At 45.4% G+C, this 27,471-nt stretch overlaps 1 protein-coding gene across 1 annotated transcript in view; it reads right to left on the reverse strand.

The window, feature by feature from the left end:
- Window positions 1-27,471, reverse strand: part of COL9A3 (collagen type IX alpha 3 chain) — a 72,498-nt gene that overhangs the window by 18,317 nt on the left and 26,710 nt on the right. Inside the window, exons 7-24 of the mRNA XM_074969596.1 lie at window positions 27,355-27,378; window positions 26,724-26,777; window positions 25,803-25,856; window positions 23,857-23,898; window positions 21,081-21,137; window positions 18,605-18,658; window positions 18,008-18,061; window positions 16,809-16,862; window positions 15,983-16,036; window positions 14,573-14,626; window positions 12,337-12,390; window positions 11,192-11,245; window positions 9,863-9,916; window positions 8,695-8,739; window positions 7,500-7,553; window positions 6,728-6,781; window positions 2,085-2,138; window positions 654-725 (exon numbers count right to left, since the gene is read on the reverse strand). Coding sequence (XP_074825697.1) covers window positions 654-725; window positions 2,085-2,138; window positions 6,728-6,781; window positions 7,500-7,553; window positions 8,695-8,739; window positions 9,863-9,916; window positions 11,192-11,245; window positions 12,337-12,390; window positions 14,573-14,626; window positions 15,983-16,036; window positions 16,809-16,862; window positions 18,008-18,061; window positions 18,605-18,658; window positions 21,081-21,137; window positions 23,857-23,898; window positions 25,803-25,856; window positions 26,724-26,777; window positions 27,355-27,378 — 942 coding nt within the window. The remainder of the gene's footprint in view (window positions 1-653; window positions 726-2,084; window positions 2,139-6,727; window positions 6,782-7,499; window positions 7,554-8,694; window positions 8,740-9,862; window positions 9,917-11,191; window positions 11,246-12,336; window positions 12,391-14,572; window positions 14,627-15,982; window positions 16,037-16,808; window positions 16,863-18,007; window positions 18,062-18,604; window positions 18,659-21,080; window positions 21,138-23,856; window positions 23,899-25,802; window positions 25,857-26,723; window positions 26,778-27,354; window positions 27,379-27,471) is intronic.

The following is a 27,471-nucleotide window of genomic DNA, read 5'->3' on the forward strand; positions in this document are numbered from 1 at the left end:
GCCCCAATCAGGGCCCAGCTGGCTCTATAAAGGCTTTGAGCCAGAAGTTCCAGCAGAGGCTCTCTTTAGCTAGAGAGAGAAGGGCCTGGCTGCAGGGACTTAACCAAGGACTTAGTTTGGAGCAGAGCTGGGGAAAGGCTAAGGGAGCCAGGGAACTCTGGCCTAGGAAAACCCCAGGCTGCAGGCCTGGGAAGGCCTATTAGGTACGGGAGGGTTGCAGGGACAGCCAAGGGTAGGCAGAGGCAGCAGGTCCAAACCCCCTCCCCTGTGATGAGGGGCTTATACTGCAGTCTGCCCCAGGGAGCAGGGGCTAGCTGGTGACTAGCAGTAGCCTAAGACTGAGGCGAGGTGGGGATAGTGGGTGGGGGTTCCCCTGGGAGGGGGAGATCCAGAACTGTGCGGGTACTGCTAGGGGGCAGCACCCAAGATAAGGGCACTGGGGTCCGGGAGGGACCAGGCCCAGTGGTAAGGTGGATCACCAGACAGCAGAGGGCGCCCCAGAGGCTGACATGCTAATTCCCGTAGACGAGCAGCAGGAGGCGCTGCCAGGTGAGTCCCGATCCATTACACCATGATTTGGTATGGGAACATTGTTTGAGACCCCAGAAGTTTTTGCAGGATGGTACAAATGTTTCCTGCCCAGCTCTGCTTACCCTGTCACCAAATTCACCACGAATCCCCGTAGGGCCAGGGAGTCCAGGTTCCCCACTGGCACCTTTGCGGCCCTGAAGGGAAAACAAAGGAAAGAAAAGTCCTTGCATCTGTTAACGTCCCAAGAGTTCACCAGTCTCCATATTGATTTCCTGAACAAAGTAATTAATTCCAGATTCCCCTTTTCCTTCTTTACTCTCCCGAGTCCCAACCACTATCCCTGTCCTTCCAGACCCCAGTACCGCTCTTCTCCTTCCTCATGTCCTTGCTTGCTAGCCCAACCCTTCCGCTCTTACTGGGGGAAGGCATTTTGAGGTACACCAGCCCAATCTCTTGCAGATCATCAATGGCATTAGCATAGGTTGCTTAGCGGCCACGATAAGGCCATCTGGGTACACCAGCAGAACCAAATTTGGGAGTTAGGAAGCAATGAAGCTTCAGTACGACGAGTCTCCATGGGCCATGGATGATGGAGCCCTTACTGCTTTGTGTGATCAGTACACTGACAACTCTATGAAAACCTGCAGATCTTTTAATTCAAAGCAGCTTTATAAAAACATCCATGTAAAGCTGGCCTGTTGGCTTCTTCATGACATTTGCATAGCCATGTGAAAGGCTTGGGTCTGAGCTCTCCCTGACAACAGAGGCTGGATGTGCTGCAGATAAGGAAGCACTTAATGATGCTCCAGAGTGGGTCCTCTGGACAATTCAGGCGTTTTGCTGCTCAGGCTCTGTGCAAATCCTTGGACAGGTCTACACTTGGAAGGCTTTGCTGACACAGCGATACCACTGTACTATATCAGCAAAGCTCTCCTACTGGGGATGCAGCTTACAGTGGCAAAAGTGCACTTTTGCCAGCATAGCTATCCAGCCCCACCCCAAGTGAAGTAAGTTATACTAGCAAAACCGGTATAACTGTGTCTCCACTTGGGGCTTTGTTGGTTTGGGACCCCAGCTCATCACTGACATAACTATGCTGGCACAAGTTTGTAGTGTAGACCTGGCTCTAGCCACTTTGTGGCTGGAGAGGGGAAAGTAGCTGCAATGTAGTGTATTGGGAGTGGGGGTGATGGGATTAGAGGAGGGGTCCGCAGGACTAGCACAGAGGACACTCAAGACAAGTGGGTTGGGAATATCCACGTGAAGAAGGATATAAAATGATCAGATCTAAAAGACTTCCTCTGCATTTGTGAAATAAAGAGTGTGTTTGTTCTTGCAGTGGATATAGTAATATTTTGGCTACTACTCTTCCCTAGCTTCCCTTTTCACTGTGTTATGTTAATGAAGGCATTAAGTATGTTCTGATTAATTGATATCAGGTCCCTCCAATAATTTGTCACTATCACCCAATTTTCTTGGCCAGAAGTTTGCATGGACACCAAATGACTATAACCTGGTGTGTACTAAATTACCCAAATTTCTAGCTTACTGACCTGAAAGCCTCTTACACCTGGGGCTCCCAATGGGCCTTGAAGACCAAGTGTGCCCTGAGAAAGAGAAGAATAAGCATGATTAAGAAAGATCATTCACAACCAATTGAGTCATGAACACAATTAAATTGCCTTTGTTGTAACAACAAAAAGCAGCCAGTCCTGCGGTATAGAAGTCTTCCTAACAGCCATGCTGATGGATGGCCATTATAACGCAGCTCGCTGCTTATTGAACTTTATTCCCAGGATTACCATTAACAATCACGATTATTTCTATTTTACTTGATGCTTAGATTCATTTGGTTCTTATGAATGCCAGGACCTAAGTGACCCTGGCTAGAGATAGGCACAGTGGGACACGTGCTGTGCAAATTTCTCCTAGACACACAGCCCTGAAAATAAGTCAGTACAGACCTGCCACTCCAGTTCCAAATGGATACAGTTAATTGGCCTGATTCAGCAAGGTAGGGAAGCAGGTGTGTAATTTTAAGCATGTGACTAATCCCACTGAAATCAATGGGTGCTTTCTGACCGTGACATGCTAAATAGTGCTTTTGTGAAGGATATAAATCCCCTTGCGATTTATGGGTTAATATGGGGGGCAGACCTTCAAATAAGTGGCTTTTTATACCCTAACAGGATCTTTATGAGATATAATTCTAAGTCACAGGAACTGAAAACACAAGACAATCCCTTTGCACCTTTTCCAATTCACAGATCATTTTGTTCTTAGTAGGTTGACACATGCCTGCTGGGAAAGAGGTTGGTTTTTTTTTTTGGGGGGGGGGGGGGGCCCAACGGCAGATGGAGTTCCAAGCAACTGTAGCACTAACTATATATCACATATTTAATTGCATACAGGTTAAGCTAATTAATTCACTGAACCGGTTTTCAACTCTTACTGAACTGTCAGATGAAGTTAGGAAGAAGACTGGTAATTAAAGGAACAGACTGCGTGGGTTGGCAATTTAAAAACCTGGGGCCTGATTTCCAGATGAGTTGAGCGTCCACCACTACAAGTGAAGCAAATAGGAGCTGAAAGCATGCAGCCCCTCTGGAAGTCAGGAACTTGGGTGTCCAGCCTGCCCCCTTGAAATACACACATGCAAATACAAAAGCATGATCCAGTGCATGCCTTGGTCCATTCAAAACTGGCAATCATATCCATTGCAAAAACGTATGTTTGTGCAGGCGCATTTTGCACCAGCAACCTAGATCAGGAGTTTTGAAAATGCAGCCCTTTGTTTTCTGTTATTCCAGCTAAAAACGTTTCTAATAGAAAATTAACAGCTGCATACAAGAGTCGACGCTGTATTCTACTGAGAAAATAAAACACACACAAATGATATTGGGTCAAATTTTGAAAGTTACTAAATGACTTAGGAGCCTAAAAAGACTAAGCAATAAGTCACTTTTGAAAATGGGATTTCGGCTCCAAGATCATTGGGTACAACTTTCTCAAGACCTAAGTCACTTAGGAGCCAAAATCCCATTGTAAAATTAAGGGGACTTACGCGAGTCTGAAGATGTTACCCCTTGTTTGCAGCTTTGGAAATATACAGAGAACTCGTTATGTTTGTTGTCAGACGCCAGCATGTTTTTTTGCCCCAAGCACGTAAGATATTATACAAGTCATGATCGCACACTAGTGTTAAATCAATAAAAACTTAATTGACGTCACAGGCACTCTGGAGTAAAGCCACTATCAGTGAGATAAAAAAATCAGACCTTAGTTGAGTGAAGTACTTGGGCGCGTGCCCATCTTTAAGCATAGGAGCAGTTCCATGTAAAAATGGCACCATTTTATTCAGTAAGATCTGACGTCAATGGGACTCATGTGCATGCTTAAAGCTGGGCACATGCTTAGTACCTTCCTGAATCAGGGCCCCGAAGAATAGAATTTCACATATGCTATTAATTCTCTCTCATTTAAACAGTCTAACTTTTCTTTTTGAGTAATGATTTCCCCAGGTAGGTGCAGTGTATTTATCAGAAAAATACAAATCGCAAGATAAACTGCTCCGTAAAGAAGCATTTGAATCACTGTTAACCCTCTCTTGCCATTATGCAATAGAAGCAAAGAGAGCAAAATTTATGTCGTAGGGGAAATTCTGCCATGAAAGTGACTGTTTGAAAATGGCATTGTGAGGGTCCCCACACATTATCTCTCAGTGACTCTCTATCAGATTTACTCAGTTTACAAGTTAAAAAAGAAAAAGCCCGTTTTTCTAGCTGCCAGGCCTACACACTCACTCTGGAATCTAGATGCCCGGTTGGGGTCCTTCTGGTTTGTGCGTCATTAACAGAATCTCTATTACTGAGAGTCTGATTAAAATCTAGATCCGTCTCCCACAGCTATGCTGGCTCTGCATGGCTCCCCAGCCTTAATCTTTTAAAGGAACATGACACGATCTAGAATAAACCAAACCAATCAGCAGATCTAATTAAGTAAAATCGTGCCATTTTTATACAGCCACTCCACGGACTACAGTGACACTTTCATGGCTCATTTCTTCTTTCTGCTTTCATTTTCTCATTTAACTTTAGAACTGTGTTACTTACATCTCTACTAGAGTTTTCGGTAAGATGCTTTACAAAATGGTATGGTATTGAAAAGGACGACATATTATGTGGCAACTCTTTTAAATAGTCTAAGCCAGATCCTGATCTCCACTGAGGTGTGTGGAGTTATGCTGCAGTCACACAGGTATAAATAAATCCTTGTCTATATTTGAAAAGTGAACGGGTTTAAACAAACCAATTTAGTTAAACCAGTACAAACTCCTAATGTAGACTCACTTACACCAGTTTAACCCTTTCTCATATAGATTTTGCATAAGTTACTTACTGACAAGTTCGTAGAAATAAGCGTGGGTTAAGCTGATGTTAGTGTACCTGACTTAGAGGTTTGCACCAGTTTAACTTGATGTAGTTAAACCAGGGGGCTTTTCTTGTATAGATGAGGCCTGAGATGAGAATCTGGCCCTTTCCCTTTCACAGTACATTCCTTGTTTTTGGTGCTTTTCCAACCAAATATCTATTTTTTTCCCTGCCCAATTTTACTTTGAAATTTTAGGACATAAAACAAATATTTTTTGTATCTCTAAGTTTATTTCCCTTTTCTTAGAAGTTTAAAGAGCAAGCTGTTCAGAACAATAACTTATTAAACTGCTCGTTTTCTTTCCAAGTGGCACCTACAAAAAAAAAAAATCTTAGACTTCCTGTAGGCTTCCTGATTTCAAAAATACTTAAAGAAGATCAAAACCCCCTGTAAGTTCAGGCCCAGCCACAAGAGCAGCACTGGTTGGTGTAACAGGAAAATAAATGGTGTCCTGGAATTTTTAATATTGTGAACAAAGCCAGTTTTTTTTAATCTTACACCATTCTGCAGGAACCCAATGGGCAGCAATGCAATTATTTGTAGACTTCCTTCATTACAGTGCTCATAGCTGTTTATTCCCTGTGCTCTGTGGCAATGCTGAGAATGGATATGAAGCATCCTGTTTTGGACCCAAGATTGGACGAGATGCTTCAAACCAGAAATTCTTTACAATTTACTGGTGAGGAGAAAAACCCAGGCAATTAGACCTGGGCAAAACCCCACTGATTCATTTCACACAAACATTAGCTTCCTTTTCAAAATCCCCACAGGTTTGTGCTGTCTCAGCATCGGGATCTGAACGAACTCCCAAAATGAAATTTCGTCAAAAGCCTCAAACGTGACCTTCTTTTGCATCAAACTGTGCGGTCATGAGGTTTGTGCGATTTTAATGCAAACCATAAACGGGCAAAACTTTGCACAAAAGCGTGCAATGGGCTCCCTGCATGTTTGCAAACCTTTCGACACACCTCTTCCAAGTTTCAAGGCTGTAACTAACCTAGGTGAGTTGTAGGATTTCAAATTTTGTTGTAAACATTTTGTACAGCTATGAGATTTGATAATGGGCTCTTTAAATCTAGCAGACAACGACCGGAAGTTGAAGGTAGACAAGTTCAGAATAGAAACACAGCATACATTTTTAACAGTGAGGGTCATTAACCATGGGAAAAATTTACCAAGGGCTGTGGTGGATTCTCCATCACTGGCAATTTTAAAATCAAGATTGGATGTTTTTTCTAACAGATCTGCTCTAGTTCAAACAGGAATTATTTTGGGGCAGTTCTCTGGCCTGTGTTATGCAGGAGGCCAGACTAGATGATCACAGTGGTTCCTTCTGGCCCTAGAATCTCTGAGTGACACCTAAAAGGGAAGTCTTTCCCGTTTAGAGTGCTGGAGGCTGGGCATTCCAGAATAACCCGTATTATTACCAAATCAAGGTGGTGCTGATTGTCCAAGCTGCTATCTTGTAAGGGCACCAGCCACATGAATCACATGGGACGAATTCTCCTCTCTGTTACCTCAATGTAAATGTGGAATAAGCACGGTGGCTTCAGTTTGGTTACTCCACATTTACACTGGGGTAAAAGAGAGGAGACCTTGGCCCATTTACTTTGGGCTAAATTCTCTGCCGGTGTAAATCCACGGACGTTACGCCAGTAGAGGATGGAGCCTTTTATTTTAGCTTGATGGTGGCTCTGAAGATTGATAACGGAGCTGTGTTTTAACTGCAGAAAGGTTATACTTGAAGAAGCAATATTCTACTTACAGATGATCCTCGAGGTCCGGGCTCACCTCTCTCACCAGGGATACCGGCATCGCCCTATCAACAATATCAAAAAGTCACCTGTGCTGTTCTTTAAGCGGGAACTCCACCCTCCCCAACCCACTGTAAAGCCATTACACAAATATATTGTTCATGTCTCACATCACTGTCAGTTCATGGGTAGCAGCTAGTTAATAAATTATAACAACGATACCTAGCTCTTATATAGCACTCATCATCCAGAGATCTCAAACTGCTTTAAAAAGGTCAGTATCGTTAGCCCCATTTTACAGAATGGGAAACTGAGACAGAGAGCCATGAAGTGACTGCCCAGGTCACCCAGCAGGCCAGTGGCAGAGCCAAGAATAGAACCTGGGTTTCCTGAGTCCCAGTCCAGTGTATTATCCACTAGGGCACACTGCCTCACTAGACTGGCCTTTTTGACCCCACTGCAGCAGGGTAAGTAGTATTTGAGTTTCTAAAGAACTGACATGTGACTTACATCCAACTCCCCAGATAAAATCACACATAATGGTTCTACATCCTCAAGTGAAGGACTGTTTTGTCAGCCCTCATTACCACACTGTGTACACATACTTCTTAGATATCTTTGCATAAAAAACGTGTATGTGTGTGTGTGTGGTCCATATCATTTATTACCGGTATGCCAAGCTCAATTGTGCCAGAGAAGCAGCATATGAGCTCAAGCTTAGTGGTGGAATTTAAGAGACCCTGAATAGAGTTTGTGATATATGTAAAATGTGGAGATACCTACAGGGATACCAGGCTCTCCCGATGGACCTGCCTCTCCCATCTCTCCAGGACTACCCTGTAGTGGGAAAACAAACAGTCAACTGGGCGGAACTTCGCAGTCACTTTTGTAACTTCCCTACCAACTAGCTGGAAGGAAAAGGATGAAATTAAAGTCTTGCTGGGGAGATGAGATAACAAAACGTGCTAAAAGACAGCAATAAAACTCCAAGAAGAGAAGAATTCTTGTAGCATATAAAACTATAGAACAGTTATGCTAAAGTGCACATGCTGGGACTTCCAATATATTATGGAACACCATAAGTGGGAGGAATTTCCTCCTGATCTCAGCCAGCGATCAGTGTACACCCTGAAGCATGCGAATTAGTAGCCTTTGTATATAGTCAATAATAACGAGGCTGATGCTAGATAGAAGATTGAAAGGGAGGGAAAGTCAGAACAAATACACTTTAATGAGCAATTTTATGATGAGTTGCCTCAATCTGTTTCAGATTTTCTTTCATCAAACATTGCTGAGAGCCAGCCTGGTGTCTCAAAGCGTAGGAATTAAATACATTGTTGTAAAGATTCCTTGTAACTTATCTTGAAGGGGACTGTTGATGCAGATTTACTGAGAGTGCCATTTTACACATATTGTGTGGCAGCCATGTCAAGTCTCGTGACTTCTGGGTGAAAGTTTGGCAGCAGAGAGGCAAATTCCAAAATTCTGCCACTGGTAGGATTACCAGAGGTCCGTTGGCGGTCTTTGGAACTGAAGCAGACTGTCTCAAGAAACTTGAGGGATCTTCCCATGATTAAACTCCCAGCACTGGATATTTACTCACTGGAGACTGAACTGTGTATTTTATACTTTTGCATTTCAATTTCCCGAAATACCAATCAAAGTGAGATCTTCAAAAGTCCTTTTGAGAAACACCTGAGAAGGTACAATGTGCACAGCGAGCAGAATATCCACATTGTGTCACCTCAACAGGTGACTCAAGCAGGTCAGTTTTTAAAAGAAATGCAGGCCCTGATCCCCAAAGACTCAATCCTGTAAATATTTATGCCCGTGTTTTCAGCCCTTTAAGTTCAGTGAGACCATTCTGGTGCTCAAAATTAAGCACGTGTGTAAGTGTTTGCCAGATTGGGCCTAAAACTGCAGTGCACTAAAATGACACACTTAATAGTTTCCCAGTGAAAACTTGTCCTTCACTTACTAGTTCACCCTTTGGACCCTTGTGACCTGGTCTTCCAGGTAGCCCCTGGAAAAAAAAAAAATCACAACAACAGAAATTTTGCAGTATGTAGAAAATAACATTTACTGTCTGATTACACATATATGGGCATTTAGAATCACAGGACATAAGTTTCTATTAGAGACATTTTTCCACGTGGAAACAATGGGAGAAATTACCCTCTAGTTCATTATCCAGCGTGCTACCCAGGCACTTCCCACTGACGATAATGGGAAAGAAAGACGAACATGAAAAACAGAATAATAATAATAGTAGTTGAGACTGATCTAGCACCTTTCATTCAACAATACTCAACAAGCTTTACAAAGCACGGGAGGGGTAAGAATTTTGATCCCCATTTTACTGATGAAGAAATTGGAAACCAGAGATGTGAAATAATTTGGCCAACAACGTCTTAGAGTAAGTCAGCGTTAGGAATACTGTAGCTATCTGGTCTCCCGACTTCCAATCCATAGCCCTTAGGCTAAGGGATAAATGTCATTATGATGCTAAAATTTTTCCTCTGTGTTTTATTTCTGAAATATTAGGACACATACTAACACCTTGCCGATTTGCCTAGGGGTTCAGCCACTCCACTGTGCTGGCAATGGGCCAGGAGGTGTGCCATTTTCAATTGAGTCACATCACACTGACACAGCTGTGACTGACACTAGAATCTGGAGTGTTGCTAGTTGATTATCACCAACTGCAGGGGACAGAATCACTTTATCTTATCCTAAAGCCCAACAAAGGTATTTTGGCTGCAGCTGGATTGGATCAGATAATTTCTCTTTAACCATGTTTCTAGCTTTATTGCCATGGTTTACTGTGCAAATATCCCAGATTGTTTCCAGTCTGTATAATATACTGTGCACACACACCTGGCGTTCTCACATTGCACCATGGGGAGAAAGTCTTATTCATGGACTTAGAGGTTTGAGAGACATGGTGAGACAAGAGGCCAGATTTTGAAAGACATCTAGGAACCTCCCAGTGTGAGTTGGATGCCTCAAAGCCTTCCAAAATCTGGCCCCAGGTGAGAAATAGCTGCTCGTGTGTCCTCCACCCCCATCAAATGACAGAGAAGTATCACCCCTACATTGGGCAAGATGTTCCGACCCTTTTATGGCAACGATACTGTGATACTCACAGGAAGTCCATTTGGCCCCTTCTCTCCCGGAGGACCAAAGCGGGCAGCATCACCCTGTAAACAGCAGTAGGTTAAGATGGACAGTCGACTGATCTGATGCTATTCACATTAATCAGGGGCAACTCTTCAGAAAACAGATATTTTACAGGTAGGGTTTATTTCCCATCCACCCAGTATTTGTAGAACCAAGACTCGCTTGTAATCTTGTGATTTTAGAAAAGCCCCTCGGAAAATCTGTGCTCATTTTTATTATTATACCACACAATGAGTCGCCTAAACCTTCCAGCATTTAAGTTCAATGTTCAAAGTTGGACTTTTTGGATCAGATTCTCTGTTCACTAGCCAGCTTCAAGCCAGTGCATCTCCACTGATTTCAGTGAATTACTCCTGATTTACATGGCTGTTAGCGAGATCAGAATCAGGCCTTAAACTTTTATAGGGCCTACGAATGTTCTAAGTCATACTGGTGTAAATAAAGAAAAAAACTCCCCTGAAATCAATAAAGTTACATTGATGCAAAGTGAGTGTCAGCGAGATGAGAACCAGACTTTTGTGTTCATTCCTGAACAACACTAAGGGGAGTGCACCTGTCAAAATACGGGTACTCCTGTTGTGTCTGCAAAACCCACATGCAGGCACAAACTGGCATCTGAAGGTGCAAAATGGGTAATTGCAGAGTAATGCCTGTGTGCACACAAAGGATGAGATTCCAAAAGCACCTAGAGGAGGTAGGCACCCAACTCCCCATTGACTGTTTTAGGTGTTTTTGAAAACCCTACCCACAGCTTCTAATTTCTCACATGTGAAGGCTGTCTCTTTTCCCCAGGACCAATAGGTACAGTTCCATGAGATCACCTGCCAGGGTCTCCTTCAGAAATCTGAACTTCACAGTTACACGTCTAACTCTCTATCACTTAACAGCACTTTCCTTGTAAGTGATGAGAACAAAAGGATGTCTCCACCAACAGCTCTGAAAAGACATTAACCATTTATTGTAAGGAGACCCCTTATACTGCAGGTTTCGCCACAAATAAGTGGCTTTAGAATTAGTCATTGTGTGATCAGGATCTGTCACTTAACCCTGGTAATATCAATTAATTCTGTTCATTATGTCACACAATCTTTGGGTTTAATTTCTTGTTGGGATTTTCCCAGGGTGATCAGTGTGAACTATCTTCCGCTTCTGCCTCAGTGACACTACAGGAATTCTCTCTCTTGAGCCAAAGTCTTTCAAGCATTGCTTTTTCTCCAGGAAAGCCTCTGCCCAGGCACGGTGGATGACAGCCATTGAAATCTTTCTGTGTGGTGTTGAAATAGGATTTCACAAACCTTCTCACCATCGAGTCCAGGTGTTCCATCTCGTCCATCTTTGCCAGGCATGCCCTGAATAAGCACATGATGCAGAATAAGATTGTGACACAGGCACCATCGATTGCAAAGTCTCATGCAAAGGTTCAGAAACATATTAGGATTGGTCAGTCCTTTAGCGTTGACTTACAAAGTCCTCCAAAAGTATTAGGCTATGTCTACACTACCGCCGGAGAGACCCTCTGGCAATCGATGCACCGGGGGTGGATTTAGCAGGTCTAATGAAGACCCGCTAAATCGATGGCAGAGCGCTCTCCAGTCGACCCCAGTACTCCACCCAGAACGAGAAGAGTAAGGTAAGTTGACGAGAGACAGTGCGGTATAGACACCGCAGTAAGTCGACCTAAGCTATGTCAACTGCGTAACTTAGGTTGATTTACCACAGTAATGTAGACATAGCCTTAATGAGCAATAAGTTCCACCATTGGTTATAGGTTTCACTAACTTTGGATATGATGTTGCAGGTCATCTATTCTTAACCACAATATAAATTCTAGATCATAAAAATACAGCCCAGAGATTCTAATTCCAGAGAACGCAGCACTAACAAATTCCACAAACATGTACACTTCAGTTACCCAATGTCATCATTACTGTCCATTATATTTTAAATTTTAAGCCGGAACCCGTAAGTGATTTGATTATATTAAATTTCAGGGTTACATTTTCAAATTCATCCTCTAAAATTTAGCCCTGTGAGGTTTTAAGTCTGCAGACCTTCCCATTTAGACAGCCGACTGTGGAAATGCTGCTTGGCCATTAAACTGTAACTGTACAGTCAGATTGTGCAGCCTTCACTCCTGTTAGGGAGCAGTCAGGCAAATAGTCCCACCAACTGCAATGGGCCAAATTAACCATTGGGCCAAACTTACTGAGGTCAAAGGGAAATTTGCCACTGAATTCCACAGAACCAGCTCTGGGCTTGAACATGAGTATGGGTTTCATAAACTGACCCTCAGTGATCAGATTCAGACGACTTTGAAAACGTAGCCCTTGATGTGGAGACTACATCAAACAGAAACAACATAAGCTCTTCTGACATTTGCTGTATTGTAAAGTCATGAACCAGGGAACAGAGAGACTTGTAATTTTAAAATCTGACTTACAGGTTCTCCTATGGGTCCACCGGTCCCTGGCGATCCTTTTGGTCCAGGTCTACCCTAGAAACACACAAGTCATTTATCATCCAGTGCTGAAAATATCCAGAGAAACAGCCTTTAGGCAAAAGCGCTAAATAAATTCAACATTCAAATTTTAACAGTATAGGTTCATTTCATTCAGTTTGTGTTTGACCTTGAGCTATCCACAGATGGATAACTAGCTCATTTAGAGCACAAGACCAGCAGAAGGTGTGTGCTCATCACATCTCAGCATCAGCAGCCTGACCCAAACGAGCCAACTCCCATTGACATCAATGGCTGCTGAATCAAGCCGCGAGCCCATAAGCCCACACTTTTACAGGTATTTATGTGTTACTTCACTTAGGGCTTGGCTACACTTGCGAGTTAGAGCTCATTAAAGCAGCCCCGGGTGCCCTAGCTCACTACCCATCCACACTGACAAGGCACAGAGCGCTCTGACTCTGCGGCTAGAGCGCTCCTGGTACTCCACCTCGGCGAGAAGATTAACACTTGTTGTGCCTTGGCTGAAACGCCCGGGTGCCAGTGTGAATGAAGCATTGCATTACTGCGCTCTGATCAGCCTCCGGAAATGTCCCATAATCCCCTTAAGTCAAGTGCCACTCTTCTCATTGTTTTGGAATCGCTGCAGGAAAACGGATATGCCTTTTGAAAGCTCCGTTTCTGACAGCCGGCTGCTTATCTGCTCCAAGACAAAGTAACCATTACTGTGGAATGCTGTGCGTGAGAGAGAGAGGCGGGGGGGGGGGGGGTGTCTGCTGTTGTCTGAACTTACAAGACAGCATGCTGACATGCTCTCAGCACCCCCGAAAACCCACTCTCTCTCCCCCCACATACAATACCACACACTCCCTGTCACACTCCCTCCCCCCCCGGCATTTGAAAAGCACGTTGCAGCCACCTGCATGCTGGGATAGCTACCACAATTCACTGCTATCTGTAGCTGTTGCAAGAGCTGCTAATGGGGCCATGCCGTGCGCTTGTAGCTGTCAGCGTGGACAGACTGCAGCGCTTTCCCTAGTGCGCTCTCCGAAGGCTGGTTTAACTTAAAGCGCTCTACATCTGCAAGTGTAGCCATGTCCTGAGTGTTCTAAGGCCTAAGTTTCTTAGATGGCTAGGCATTTAGGGGCCTACGTCCAATTGATTTTCAGTGAGATACGGGTTCCTTAATCACTTTTGAAAATGGGATGTAGCTGAGTAGGTCATTTAGACCTTGCAGTACTTGGCGGCAGAATGCCTAGATACCATCACAAATCTGAGCCTTAAAGCTCAGCTTTCCCAGAATGGCTGGGAAAATATCCCTGCTTTCCTCCCACTCACTTGAGCCCTGCTTGATGGGAAATATCAAGGATTAAATAACTAGTCTGACCAATGGAGCAGAGCAAGTAAAAGGATTAGGAGGAGTATAGAAATCTTGCTAAACTCTACTCTTCTTCCAACCTGAACTTCAGAAAAAAAAAAAGATAGGACAAATGATTAAACTGTGTACGAGGAAACATCCTGTCGAAAGCTCTGACCTATGCCTGGATATAATACATGCACAAGTGCACTATTTTCCATGAAGAAAAGTTTGTTTCTAAAGATCTTTTCTAGATTTGTTTTAAGAGCAGCAGTAATTTTTTAAACACTCTGATTCATAGAAATAACAACTCCCACTACTTAGCATTTATCCAGTGATCTTCATTCACAGACCCGGAAGTGATTTATAAGGATTAATAGGGATCATCCTCCCCATTTTACATACTGGGAAACTGAAGCACAGAGCAATTAAGTAACTTGCCCAAGGCCACCCAGAGAATTGACAAAAGAACTGGAAACAGAACTATCTTCCATCTCCTGATCAGTAGCAGTTGCTACATAAAGACATTTCAGAAGGATTTCTTGCAATATTAAGTTGACATGGGACCTGAATCAGGGCCATAACATCTCACACTGGAAGGTAAATGCAGTACTTAGACCCCTTTGGAGCACAGGGTTGAGTTAAACAGATCCAAGGATTCTCCTTGAATCCATCTATGTGTCTCCCACCCAGAAGTGCCTCTCATCCAGAGGCATCAAGGTTGTCAGTTTCTAACCTACCTTGAGAATTTTTCCTTCTGCCAGCAAAGCAATACAAACAGAATGAAAGAGGCAAGCCTTAATACAACTGTAAACTAGACTTCATGTGCAATGTTTTAGTAGGCAAGTGTTTTATTGTACTTACAGTATCACCTTTGGGCCCTCTGAACCCTTGAGGTCCTTTGTCTCCTCGGCCTCCCTGTAATGATAAAAGAAAACCCATTAACCATCTCTATTTTGATGACCAACACTCAGATGGTCTCCATGCTGTTCCCAGGAATTAGCCATGCCAGGCATGAGGGATGCCCACGTTTCCCTAGGAGTGCTGCTATGCTTTCACAGTTACAATCTCTAATACTGTGCACATGGATGGATTGCAATTGGGGCTCAGACTGTGATCCCACAGGGTAGGGATGCTCTTTCCCACGTTCATCTGAAGTACCCTGTTTGTTAAATACGGTGGTGAGGCAGGAGGGAAACTTCAGCTGTTACCACTTGGATCCTGATTGCAGTAGTTCAATGCCTGCTGTGTGGAAAAGCAACAAGACCTGAATTTAGTTCACTTCAGGTGAATTTCCTCAGTGTAGTGGACCAGTGGACCTGCTGCAGTTCCACCATTAGAGGGGTGGCGGGTGGATCGTTGCAAAGCAAATGGGCTAAGGGACTCTGCATCCACCATACAACATAGAAGTGGGCTCCGTATAAACCACAGTGTAGGAGAGGCTTGGTGGCAGGGTGGATGGTGTGGGTCCACTGGGTCCACACTCCCATGGCTCAAGTGTCCCTAAGTCTTAAAACAGGGACCTATCATTGGGCGGTCTAGAGAGACTGGAGATCTGCCCACAGGTGGGTGTGTGGATTCTGTCTCCCCCCCAAGCCCATCACAGTTCTCCTGCACAAATCCCATTCACTTAGGATTTGTGCAAAAGGATGTGTAATTGCATCCTGGGCACAGAACGAATATTTTACCTTGGGGAAAAATGGTCTTCTGGGCTGGGATCTAACCATGGATCTGTCCAAGAGGAGGGAACCGCAGGAGAGCAGATGTGGAGCTTGCTCAACCTCCTCTTACCAAGCGGAGCATCTACCCATGTAGAAGGCGTGAACAAAGCACATAAAAGGGGAGCCCAAATCTGCTGAAGTGTGTGTGTGTGGGAAAGGTGGACAATGAAGAACTATGGGAGGTGTTGAACCTACGAGGGCCAGAATGAGAACTTGTAGGGGGTTGGGGGAGGAGAGCATGAAATCTGGGGCAGGGAGATGATGTAGCTCGTAGTTGTGGGGATAAGGGGCTTAGGAAGATGGGAGAGGTACCAGTGGGAACCAGGAAGGTCTTTATGGAAATACAATTGTGTGTGCACATCTCACTCAGTGAGTACTGTGCTGATGCAACATGTGCATTACTTCTGGTGAGGGAACTGGGTGGGTTCTGTTGTTCACTGGCAGTGGACGGTTTGGCCATGTGAAAGCAAGCAGTAGGCATCAATAGTGACATTAGAGGCCGTGGCCATGAGGATTCAAAGGAAACTCTACAAAAGTAAGAATGGATACATACTGCTTTCCCTGGAGGTCCTGGGAGTCCTGGTGGCCCTCTGAAACCAAAAGGTCCCTAAAAACCAATAAAGACAGCATTAAAATGCAGCCATCAGGACCCCACAGCCTAGCCACACCCCTAGCTGAATTATTATTACAAAGCAAGAAAGCACATACATGTCAATGGAAAGACAACATGTTCCTTAATAACTGTTAGGACCTTAATAGACTCCAGCAGAGGATCTTGGTCTAAAACAGTGGGGTTTTCACTCTGGGTCTCCTTGCTGTTATCTCCTCACCAGACTCATAACACTCACAGCTGTGAAGCTTTGGTAACATACTTGGCCCCTACAGAAGGGCACTGCATCCTCAAGCTCAGCTGTCAACCCCTGAGCTAATGTCCAGGCACACCTGAAGAAGACCATGCTGGTCAGTCACCATTGTTCAGTAAAGACTTGATCCTACTCTCACTGAAGTCAGTGGCACAGGATTGGACACTGTAGGACATCGGTGTTCATGATTTCCCCGCCCCCATGTTCTAAAAATCTTCACAGAACTCCCGCTGTCTTCAAGGTGAGTCCCCTGCATGGAGAGCTTGCAGGATTAGGCCAATAGTTGCACCGTCATGGGGCTTCCCTTGTCCAGGGAATAGGGCAACGGGAAGTAATGCCACATGTAACTTTATTGACACAGTGTCTAATAGCTGCCAAGAGTGTTGCTCTTGCAGGACGTGGACAGGAAATTAACTAGAGGCAGTGATCTCTAACAGGGCCATTGGATTTTATTCTGCATGGGTTTAATGAGGGAAAAGTCCAGGGGAAAGTCTGGAGAACATGATAGTTACTTACCCTGTCCCCGACTGGGCCCTCTGGCCCAATGAGGCCTCTTAACCCTCTTGGCCCCTAGATGAGAAAAACAACCCGTTAAAAGCCAATTGTTCAAATATAAAACAGTGAAACAGAAAGAGATAAAGACGGGGAAGTGAAAACCTAAAAACCAAGGCAAAGAAGCCTTAAGAAACAGTGATGAGCAGAGGGATTTGGCTGGGGGGAGGGGAGATGACAAACCCTGTCCCCAGGAACCTCTTCCCAAAGCAGAGAGGTCTCAGACTGAGACGAGTCTGGTTCTTCTGTTTTGTTTTGGTTTTTTTTGGGGTGGGGGGGGAATAGATTCAGAGAAGGGGTTTTAACGGGGGGCTGAGGGGCCCTTGGGCTGGGGAGCCTGAGACCAAGCCAACCCTGATTACAGAGGGGAACCAGGCAATTTTCTATTTATAGCAGACAGAGGCGGCAATATGGGGGATGCTCAGGAGGCTGTAGTGAGAGGCTCCTGCCAGGAAAACCCTGAGACCAGGGGACTTGCTACAGCTCGGAAGTGCAGGGAGCAGCCTGCTAAGGCAGGAAGGACTCTGACCAGACCGGGGTGGGGCGGGGAGGGGGGTGTTGGGCTGTACCGAGCTGAAGGCTGGAGGGAAAACTTTTGTGTTTGGCTTTGAACTTTAAGTTAATAAATCAGACCCTAAGGAGAGCAGCTGTGATCACACTGGAAAAGCCCTGCGTGGGGTTCATTTGGGGATCCAAGGAGGGAAACTGAGCTGAGGTGCTGTGTGCAGGGCTGCATTGAGGCCACCAGACGGCATTGTGAGGCAGCCACACTTTTACCATGGGGATCCATCCGACCTAGTGCAGAGCTCAGTCCCATTACCATTCAAACATGGCACGGGCTCTTCAGCCTCCACCTGGGCCCAGGAGATGGGTACTCACTGTAATGTTTCATCCACAGGATGGCCCCACTACCAGGCCCGTAGCAAGGCCCATGCAAGTCCAAGGGAGTCTTTTCACGGACGTCAGTGGCTTTGGATCAGGCCCTCAGTGCAGTCTGTTACCAGCAGCGCACTGCTGTGTCCACAATGGCTGAGAGGGGCTGGCATGGGGCTTAATCCCAGAGCCACATAGACAAACCCCAACCGTTCGCATTTCACCCTGAAACCCTGCATGACTAGGGGGGAGCATCAGGGGACTGCTCTGGTTTGAGAGGCGGATTTTACCTGCAGGCCGACGCTGCCTGGAATCCCCGGAGGACCTGGAGGGCCTGCGTCTCCCTGGGGATAGAAAACCAGAGTTAGACAAGATGCGATGATAAATCTCACCCTGGATCCTGGTAACCCTCTTCTCAAGAATCTTCTCCATGCTAGCCCTCTCCCCATTCTCCTCCCCGGACCATCCCTCACCAAAACTATGGCCTCGTGTTCTGCCTCTATGCAATTTCTTCCACACACAGATAGTGTCTGTGTCAATTAGTTAAGACAACTAACTAGCCAACTTGTGTGATCAATGCAGCTTTTGCATGAGCTGCAAAAGCAGGCACAGCAAAATTGAAGGTGCCAATTTAGAGTCCACTCTGGAAAAATTGCGATCATAGCAAGGATTCTTTTTTTTTAGCTGAAATATTCTCTCTCACACACACAAAATGATGGAGGCTAATGATCTTCAGTCCACATGCCAAGTACAATCAAATAATGGGCTTCCCCTTGCTGTCCAACCAATTGTCTCATTCCGCCCTGGCATCATCCTGAGAGAAATCCCTTGGTCTTATACTTTTTCAAAAAAAAAATATAATTTTTTTTCTTTAAACAGAGTTTTACCTTCTCACCATCTTTTCCTGTTTCCCCAGGTTCTCCTTTGTGGCCTGTGTGCCCCTAAAAATAAAACCAAGAATGATCTGAGAGCTTCATTATTGCCTTGTGGCAGGCTAAGCTATACAAGGGGGACACAGGATTTAAAGCAAGGCAGGTAATTGACTTAAGTTACTGGAGAGGAATTTACACATCTGCTATGTAGCATCCTTCCTCGTTTCCTGGATGGGCGTTGCATTTAGGATAGACAAGCAGTTGATCAAGATGTTTCCGTGTCTATTGGAATGTATTCTGAAGTTGTGAAGGATGGGTAACATTTTCAAAAATGCCCAAGTTCTATTTTCAAAGGCATCTTCCAATGAGACGTTAGGGTCCTGTAACAGGGTGACATGCCCCAGGGGCTGGAGAGCTAAGGGTTAAGCCAGCCCCATTACAGCACTAGCCACACCTAGGTTTAATCAGGTGATCCTGGGATAAAAAATGGGCAGGAAGTTGCAGTGGGGTGGGGAAGCCCAGGAGACTGCAAGGCCCTGAGTCAGCAGGGGAAATGCTGAAGAAGCAAGAGAGAGTGGGAGAAAGCTGTCAAGGCAGGGAGGTCTGGGAAGAGACTGTAAAGGCCAGCTGGGATGAAGGTTGTGAGAGTGTGTGTTATTTGGGATTAGTCAGGCAAGACACACTGAACTGCTTGGTGCCAGTATGTACCAAAGGTCTAAATATATAGGAACGGCCTTTGAACAGTGAATTCTTAAAGGGCTCTGAAGAGGAGGAAACAGAGGCAGGGCACCACAGAGTGATCTCTGGCCATGAGGGGGCTGCCCATGTTACAGTTCCTAAATGCCTCAAGATAAAATTTTCAAAAGCATCTAAGTGACTGAACCAAAAAGTCCTACTCATGTTTGAAAAAGGGTCTTAAGTGCTTTTGAGAAGGTCACCCTATGTCACTTTTGAAAATGGGACTTATTATTAATAAGCTGTAGCTTATTATTACAGTTACAGCAACCCCATCAGGCTGGCAAAGAACCCATATACACTAGAATGATCTTGATATAAAACTCTGCCTTGCTTCATTCCCTTCCATCCCCACTACTATTGTGGCAAAAGACCACACGAATACTAGATAGCAGGGGTGAAATTCCTCACTGTGCAGAGGATCAGCTCAGGACCTATCCGTTACTTAAGCCCTATTCGGAGACTTTCTTATTTCACGGGCCTTGCATTTCACCCCTTACCAACAACAGTTGACTGTGTGGGTTTCTAATGATCTCTCAGTTCTCTGGGGAGCTGAGCATTTCCCACAGAGGGCTGAATTCCATGGGAGCTGAAGGACACCAGTATTTCCCCAGGCGACACTCAGCCTCCTGCAGGACTGGCCCGCTACATCTGCTAAATATTTCTGCAAGGATTAGAGAAACTGTGCTCCCCCAGCTCAGCACCAGAGCAGCTGGCTGAGAAGCAGAGCTGAGGTTTAGTCCCACTAGACAGATGAACTATATATTCGGTACCCAATCCGTGCAAGGTGCAGGATGGGAAGTGAGGGGTGTTGCCTTTCAGTGCGGCTGAACGCCCCCTGCAGCCTTGAATTTACATACTGCCAGCAGCACATTGTAAACTGGGGAGCAGTTGGGTTCTGCGATAGGTGGGAAATAGGGTGAAATGGTATTTGGTCATGTGAGTTATGCCCTCCACAATACAATCCGTATCTCTGCATCACAGTGATAAGTGTACTTTAAAAACCCGGGATGTGTTTCTAAGGGCCTGTCTCCAGTACAGCTGGGCACGGGTAGGCAGGCACGAGCAAGCTGTGCTCCAGCTAGCATGTTAAAAAGAGCAGGGTAGCAAGGGCAGCAGCTCGGGCTACTTGCCTGAGACATGCCCAGGGGGTCCGGGTGGGTTTGTTCTCAGGTAGCTACCCTGAGCCGCTGCCCTTGTTACCCCAGACACACTGCTATTCTTAGCGCACTAGTGGAATGTAGCAAGTACTTCTGTCTACATGTGCTGGGGAGCACCCTCCCAGCTGCAGTGGAGACAGTCAAAATTACAGCTAACAAAGAGAGACTCTGGGCTCAATCCTGCAAGGAGCCAGAGCCCCGATTTAGCAAAGCACTTAACTTTAAGCACTGCAAATTCTCCCATTGCAATCAAGGACCGGGGGCGTGGGAGGGGGGGAGTTAAGGGCTTTGGTGGATCGGGGCACCTTACGGGATCATGCCCTGTGCGTTTGGAACTCCCATGGATGTTCATGGGAATTCCATGTGCTGAGAGCGGGATGGGGCCTGTATCCTTCACTTGTCTCTTGAAAATAAAAACTGGTGGCATTGTGTGTCTGGGTAACTTGGAGTACCCAAGACTCTCAGGCTCAGATAAAGGAGGACTGTTGTGTCCTTTGTACAGCATGAACCTGAGTCCTGCTCTCAGCCACACGTCCTCCCGCTGCCACACATTCTGGGACTCAACTCTTTGTGTTTACAGAGGATATTTTTCTTACCTTGAATCCTGGCATTCCTGGAGGACCCGGAGGGCCTGGGGGGCAGAGAGCTGGACACTGCACAAAACAAACATTCGTGGGTTTAGCTAGCACAGACAATGGAGCAAGGTGGGTGTCATTATTACTGAAGGGGAAAATATGCTGGTCAATAACACTAACACTAATACCTAGCTCTTATTTATTGTTTGCAGGGTTGCTGTAGCCAGGTCGATTCCAGGACATGAGAGAGACAAGGAGGGGGAAGTAATAGCTGTTATTGCACCAACTTCTGTTGGAGAGAGAGACAAGCTTTGGAGCTACAGAGCTCTTCTTCAGGTCTGGGAAAGGTACTTAGTGTGTTAACTGCCCAATTCATCTTGAATGTTCTGCTGTGTAACACTTAAAACGCTGCGTGGGCACTCCTGTAATGCTTTCATGAAGACACTCTAAGATGAGGGGAGAGAGCTCTCCGGTCTGCATAGTTAATCCACCTCCCCGAGAGGATTAACTCTCCCGCTGACATAGTGCTGTCTACGTGGGGGGTTAGGTTGGTATGACTACATTGCTCAGGGGTGTGGATTTTTCACACCCCTGAGCGAAGTAGTTATACCGATATAGGTCTGTAGTGTAGACCAGACCCAAGTACCTTTCCCAGACTAGAAGAAGAGCTCTGTGTTGCCTGAAAGCTCATCTCTCTCTCACCAACAGAAGTTGGTCCCATAAAAGATATTAACGCCCCCACCTTGTAGCTCTTATAGCACTTTTCATCCATAGAACTCAAACACTTTACAGAGGAGGCCAGGATCACTATCCCATTTTACAGATGGGGCAACTGAGGCACAGGGAGTTGCTCTAGGTCACCCAGCAGGCCAGTGGCAGAGCTGGGAATAGAACCCAGATCTCCTGAGTCCCTGTCCAGTGCTCTATCCACTAGGCTACACTGCCTCCAAAAAAACTGAACATTTCATGAAAAAAAAAAATCTACATTTTTCAGCAAAATTTTAGAAATGTTCAGCCCAGTTCTAGTTAATAACCTCCAGGTTTGCTTCCCGTGATGCTGGAATCTGTTCTGTGGCCTAATTAGCAGGTCTGATTAACACACGAAAGAGGTAACGGCTGTCACTTCATAGCTCTTTTCAACAACAGGAGAGTATTTTCTCAAGTCTAAACTTAGCAGGTGGCCTCGGGGGCTTGGGAGCAAAACATGAAACAAAACTGGGCACACGAATGGATTCTGTAATCCAGGCCGCAAAGCCCCAACTCAATTTTAGACATCTCCTATGAACATATAACTAGGAACTCAGGACTGGAAGGGACCTCCTGGGTCATGAGTCCAGCCTCCTGCTATCACAGGCAACTCCAGCACAGAATCCTGTTCATAAACTTACCAAGCTCCATCTCAAAACTAGTTAGGTTATTTGACCTCACACCTCTGATGATTAGAAAACCTTCTTCTTTTGCATCACCCAAGCCAATCACCTACTGTACATGTCAATGGGAGTTGCATACCTGAATTCAGAGTAATATGGTCTCTTCTAGCTAGACTTCCTAATATTGTCTGTAACCCTGGCTGAGTCTGGAAAACATAGGGCCTATAGACATCAATACTCACTTCCATGGGCTTTGAATCAGGCCCCAAACCTCCTTATTCTAAACAGAACAAGGATATTTACTTACAGCAGACCATGTCCACTGATCTTGCTCTGCTGAAAACCTGGGGCTTAGTCATGCAAACAGTTAGGAATACGCTTAGCTTTACACCCATTTGAAGTTGTATTGATCTCACCTGATCAAAGGAAAAGCTCACGCAGAAGAGTTTATAGGAATGGGAATTTACTTAAAAACGAAGCAAACTATCAGATTCTCAAGCTGTGTCTGGCCCGCACAGGAGAGTCTTCTAGAATTTCACAGGGATTAAATCAAAAGCTGTATAAAAGTTTAAGGGGATTCTATAGCTAATACTTCAAAAATCTATAGAAAATAAAGAATAAGATCTTTCTATCTTTTTTTTTTTTTTTTAACCTTTGTATATAATTCTGTAGCAGGGAGATAATTTTCTATTAAATTCTATAGCATGGCCTAAAAAAATTACCAAAAAAACTTATTTTCTATTATATTCCGTAAGTCTTTTCCATAAGGCAGTGTCAACAAGATAGAAGCTTTTTTGGTGTACTCTAATTAGGAAAGCAAAGAAGCTGTCATAACAACAGCTGTGAAATCTTGAAATGTCACTTATATTGCTCATTACCTTAATGTCTGTTTCATTCCTTTGAAATAAAGAAATCAAGACATTTGCTCAAAAAGGAAAGAACAAACAAGGCTTATGCCCATGGGAACAAGGTGCCGCTGCCCATGGAAATAAACAGCAAAACAAATTTGACCTTTTCTGTTTGAAACAGCTGCATGAAAAATTGTCTTCCCTTATGAAGTGCTAAAACTTGTTTTTATTAAACTGGCACGGGATCAAACATATGCAGAATCAACACTAGGGAAGCAAGGATCAAATTGAAGTAAAATGACAAGGAATATCCTACAACAGCACTAAAATATCTGCATACTTGAAAGAGTCCAAGGCCCTGATACGGCAAATACTCATGCACCTAGAAGACATTATCCATACAAACAGCCCCATTAATTTAATGGGATTACTCTCATAGATAAGGCTACTCCCAGGCATGTTTGCACCATCTAGCCCTTGCATGTTAAAACAGACCTATGTTCGCCCAGACCCATACATAAAAAATTGTTTACGGGGTTAAGTTAAAAAATTGTTTCTACGATATAAAGAAAAACCTACCTGAAGGTCCCCGCCGCCATCAGGAAGAACCCCTGGAAGACCCTATAACCCAGAACATTTGAACTTTTAAATATATCAGCACAAAGCACCAAAGGAAATGTTATCTCCAGAAAACATTTTATTGACACAGATATTTTCCACTTCTGTATTGCCCCTCAAAGCACTTCACAGCATTCATGAGTTAGCTAGGTCAATATATTTACGCTCCTTTTACAGAGAGGTAAAATGGAAGCAGCACTAGGTTGAATGGCTTGCCTGAGTCACACAGGGGCAAGATGGCCAGGGCCAGGCCTATGAGCCACTTACATCCTCCAGATAAGGATGAAGCAAGGTCACCCACCTCAAATCGGTGGCAGAGTTGGCAACAGAACTCCAGAATCCAAGAGCCCTGACAGCTAGTCACATGCTCTAACCACTAGACCATACAGCTGCCAACACAATAGCCGTGGCTTAAGCAGACCGACATAGAGGTGTGGTTATATCTGCAGGATGTGGGGAGGAACCACGTTTTCCAAGGAGTAAATTTTCCAGAGGGAACCCCAATTCCATTTTCTCAAGATTGGTATCTTCATGAGAATTTCCCCTTATAGGGGTGGGACTTTCCACTCATTGTCCAATGCAGAAGTCTTTAAAAGGAGACCCATCTCCTCAGTTATATGTAATTACCAACAACCCTACCTGCACAATTACTCCACTATACACAAAAGCTAGTTTTAGGATATGTCTGATAGAAACGTAACCCACGCTGACACAGCATGGCGTCCGTCCTGCTCTTGGGGTGGCTGGTGGTGCACACAGTGGTGGGGAAGCCAGGTACAGCCATAGCTAACAGAGGTGGCTGTTTTAGCTCACACCGTAGAGGCTCATGCTTTTAGATGCACAAGTTAAATCCCAACAGCCAGCAACCCATACAAGGGCATGGCATTACAGGAACACAGGGTCTGATATAGTGCATCAGACTGCCGCTCCATCTAATACAGGCTCTTGTCACTGTCAGGGTAAGCAATCCCTCCAGACAGGGAGCTAGACATCTTCACAGGATCATCTGAGAGTGTTCAGCACCTCACCCGATCAGGCCCCAAGACCAGGTGTTTTTGAGGAATGTGAAGAAAAATCCCGTAACAATATGGCCAATCGAACCATGGTTACCCAGGAGGAAAAATCTTCCCAGTGATCAGTGTATGCCCTGAAGCCACATGGCATTGTATCATGCCCTGTACCCCCAGCATCAGCAGGAATATTAAACACTCAAACACGGGAAATAAACAGTCATTGCTTTCCCTCCAATGCAGCATTTCTCAAACGAGGGTCTGGGAGGGTATCCCAGGGGGGTCCGCGGGCCCTGCTGATCAACGCCTCCCCCTCCCTCCCATACCTCTCCCCCTCCCTCCCAGCGCCTCCTGCACACTGGGGAACAGCTGTTCAGTGGCGTGTGGGAGGGAGGGGAAGGAGCAGGTGCGCTCGGGGCAGGGAGGCAGAATCATGTCCAGGGCCACTGGCCCCGCTCAACTCAGCGGCCTGCAGGAGGTACTGGGAGGGAGAGGGAGAAGCAGGGATGGGGCGTGCTCGGGGGTGAAAAGAGGCGGGGAAGAGGAGGGGCAGGGGAGAAGCGGGACAGGAAGAGGTCGGGCGGGGGTGGGGCCTTGGGGGAAGGGGTGGAGTGGGGGCGGGGCCTGGGGCTGAGCAGCGGGTTTGGGGGTCTGCAAATTTTTTAAATCAAAATAGGGGTCCTTGGATTCCTAAAGTTTGAGAACTGCTGCTCTAATGCATTGTTTTTAGCTTGTAGGGAACACTTCAACTTAAGGGGGGAGTTTGAACCTAAAACAGCAAAAAAAAAAATGCAACTGCCCTGTCAGCTGCTTCCATGGGCACAAGAAGATGATTCCAAAAACCACACCAAGTTTAGCTTTCTTCGTGTTTATTACACGGAAAAAATCGCAACTTACTGGAGGTCCTGGAGGTCCAGGCTGTCCTGGGAATCCTGGAAGACCTGATGGTCCCTAAAAGGAGTGAGAAATAATAAGAATTCCCATATACACCCTCTATAGAATCTCTCAGGGGGGGAGAGTTCACTGAAGGACCCAATCCTGTTCCCACTCAAAACAGACGTTTTGCCGTTCAATCCAACGGGAGTGGGACAGGCCCCAAATACGATATATGAGATGAATGAGGATAAGGTGGTTTTCTTGGGACAATTTCACCATATTAACAACCTGAATGAAAATCTGAAAAGAAATTAAAGTGATATCACGTTTATTAATGTGGATAAGGGGACATGTCTAGAAGAGGACTGAGCCCCGGTGTCTCTTTCTGCAGATGCTTTTGTGCTTGCCAAAGGAATTGCAAGGACAAATCTGAGTATTTGCACCTGCATTCCTGCAGTCAGAGGCCTAAGTCCTCAGGACTTGCACTTCGAAATGTGAATGCAAATTTTGTGGGTGACTGCAAAAGGAAGATTTGACCCAATATATTAAATAGCTTCATGCCAGTGACACACTTGAGCTCCAAGTGTGAGAAATCCCCTGCCACAAAGAATGGACACCATTGTCACCAGCTAACCTGCACACATGTGGCATGAGAAACAAAGCCTTCATTTACAGTTACAGCTTACACACTCTGTAGACTTCAGCCACTAGAGGGCAAGATGACTGAACACACTTGAGTAGCTCTGGCATGGCAGTTGACACATACCCACTGCACTAGCCAGTGCAGGGAATGGCATCTCCTGCTGGCCCATTCACAGAGCAAGTGTGGTATCACACTCTCATTAACCTTCCCAAGTGCAGCAAGAGGCCAGAAATAGACCTCGTTCTTCTGTGGCTGCAGGATGGTCAATCAACGGGAATTAAACAGCAAAGGAAACTCACAGGTGGCCCCTGAAGTCCGTTTCCACCCGGGAGTCCACTGGCTCCTGGAGGTCCCTGTAAAATAGAGCCAGAACATTACACATGCTGTTACCCAGGAGACCTCTCACAGTACAAAAGCAAACGCTTTACACTCCTCACCCCTCCCACTCAGGGACTGGTCCAATCTTACACCCCGTTGGCCTGATGCTCCCTATACAAACACAGACACTGCCTGGCTACCTGTGCCAAGAAGGATCCCCTTTCAGGGGAAAGCAATGAAATGTTCTCACCAGTTACAAAGCTGCTGCACCCTGTGGCTGCTCTAATTCACATCAGTGGCCAAACCGGCCTCCAGCAGTGTAAAGGTCGCAGCAGGCCACCCTTAGCCATGGCTCCACACCCACTGGACTTAGCACAGCTCAGAGCACTCAAGGATCTGGGTCTGTGGGTGGGTTTTGGTGAAAATACCAAAGTAGAACACAAGCAATGTAATAATTTAGACCAGGCCTCAAAAAGGGGGTTTACTCTTAAAACTTAGGTCAACCTAGCTATGTTGCTCTGCAGTGTGAATTTTTCACACCCCTAAGCAATATAGCTAGGTTTTCCCAACGTTCTAGTGTACCCCAGCCCTGGGAAAGAGGCTGCTACTTACCGGAGGGCCTGGCAGTCCCTTGCCCTGAAAACAAAATTTAAAACAAAGAAAGATCATTTGGAAACTGACCACACAAAGAGTGGATCATTGTATCAAAAAACCACTTCCCCCACCCCA

This window comes from Natator depressus, chromosome 13 (assembly GCF_965152275.1).
Source record: "Natator depressus isolate rNatDep1 chromosome 13, rNatDep2.hap1, whole genome shotgun sequence".
In the NCBI taxonomy this organism is placed as follows: Eukaryota; Metazoa; Chordata; order Testudines; family Cheloniidae; genus Natator; species Natator depressus.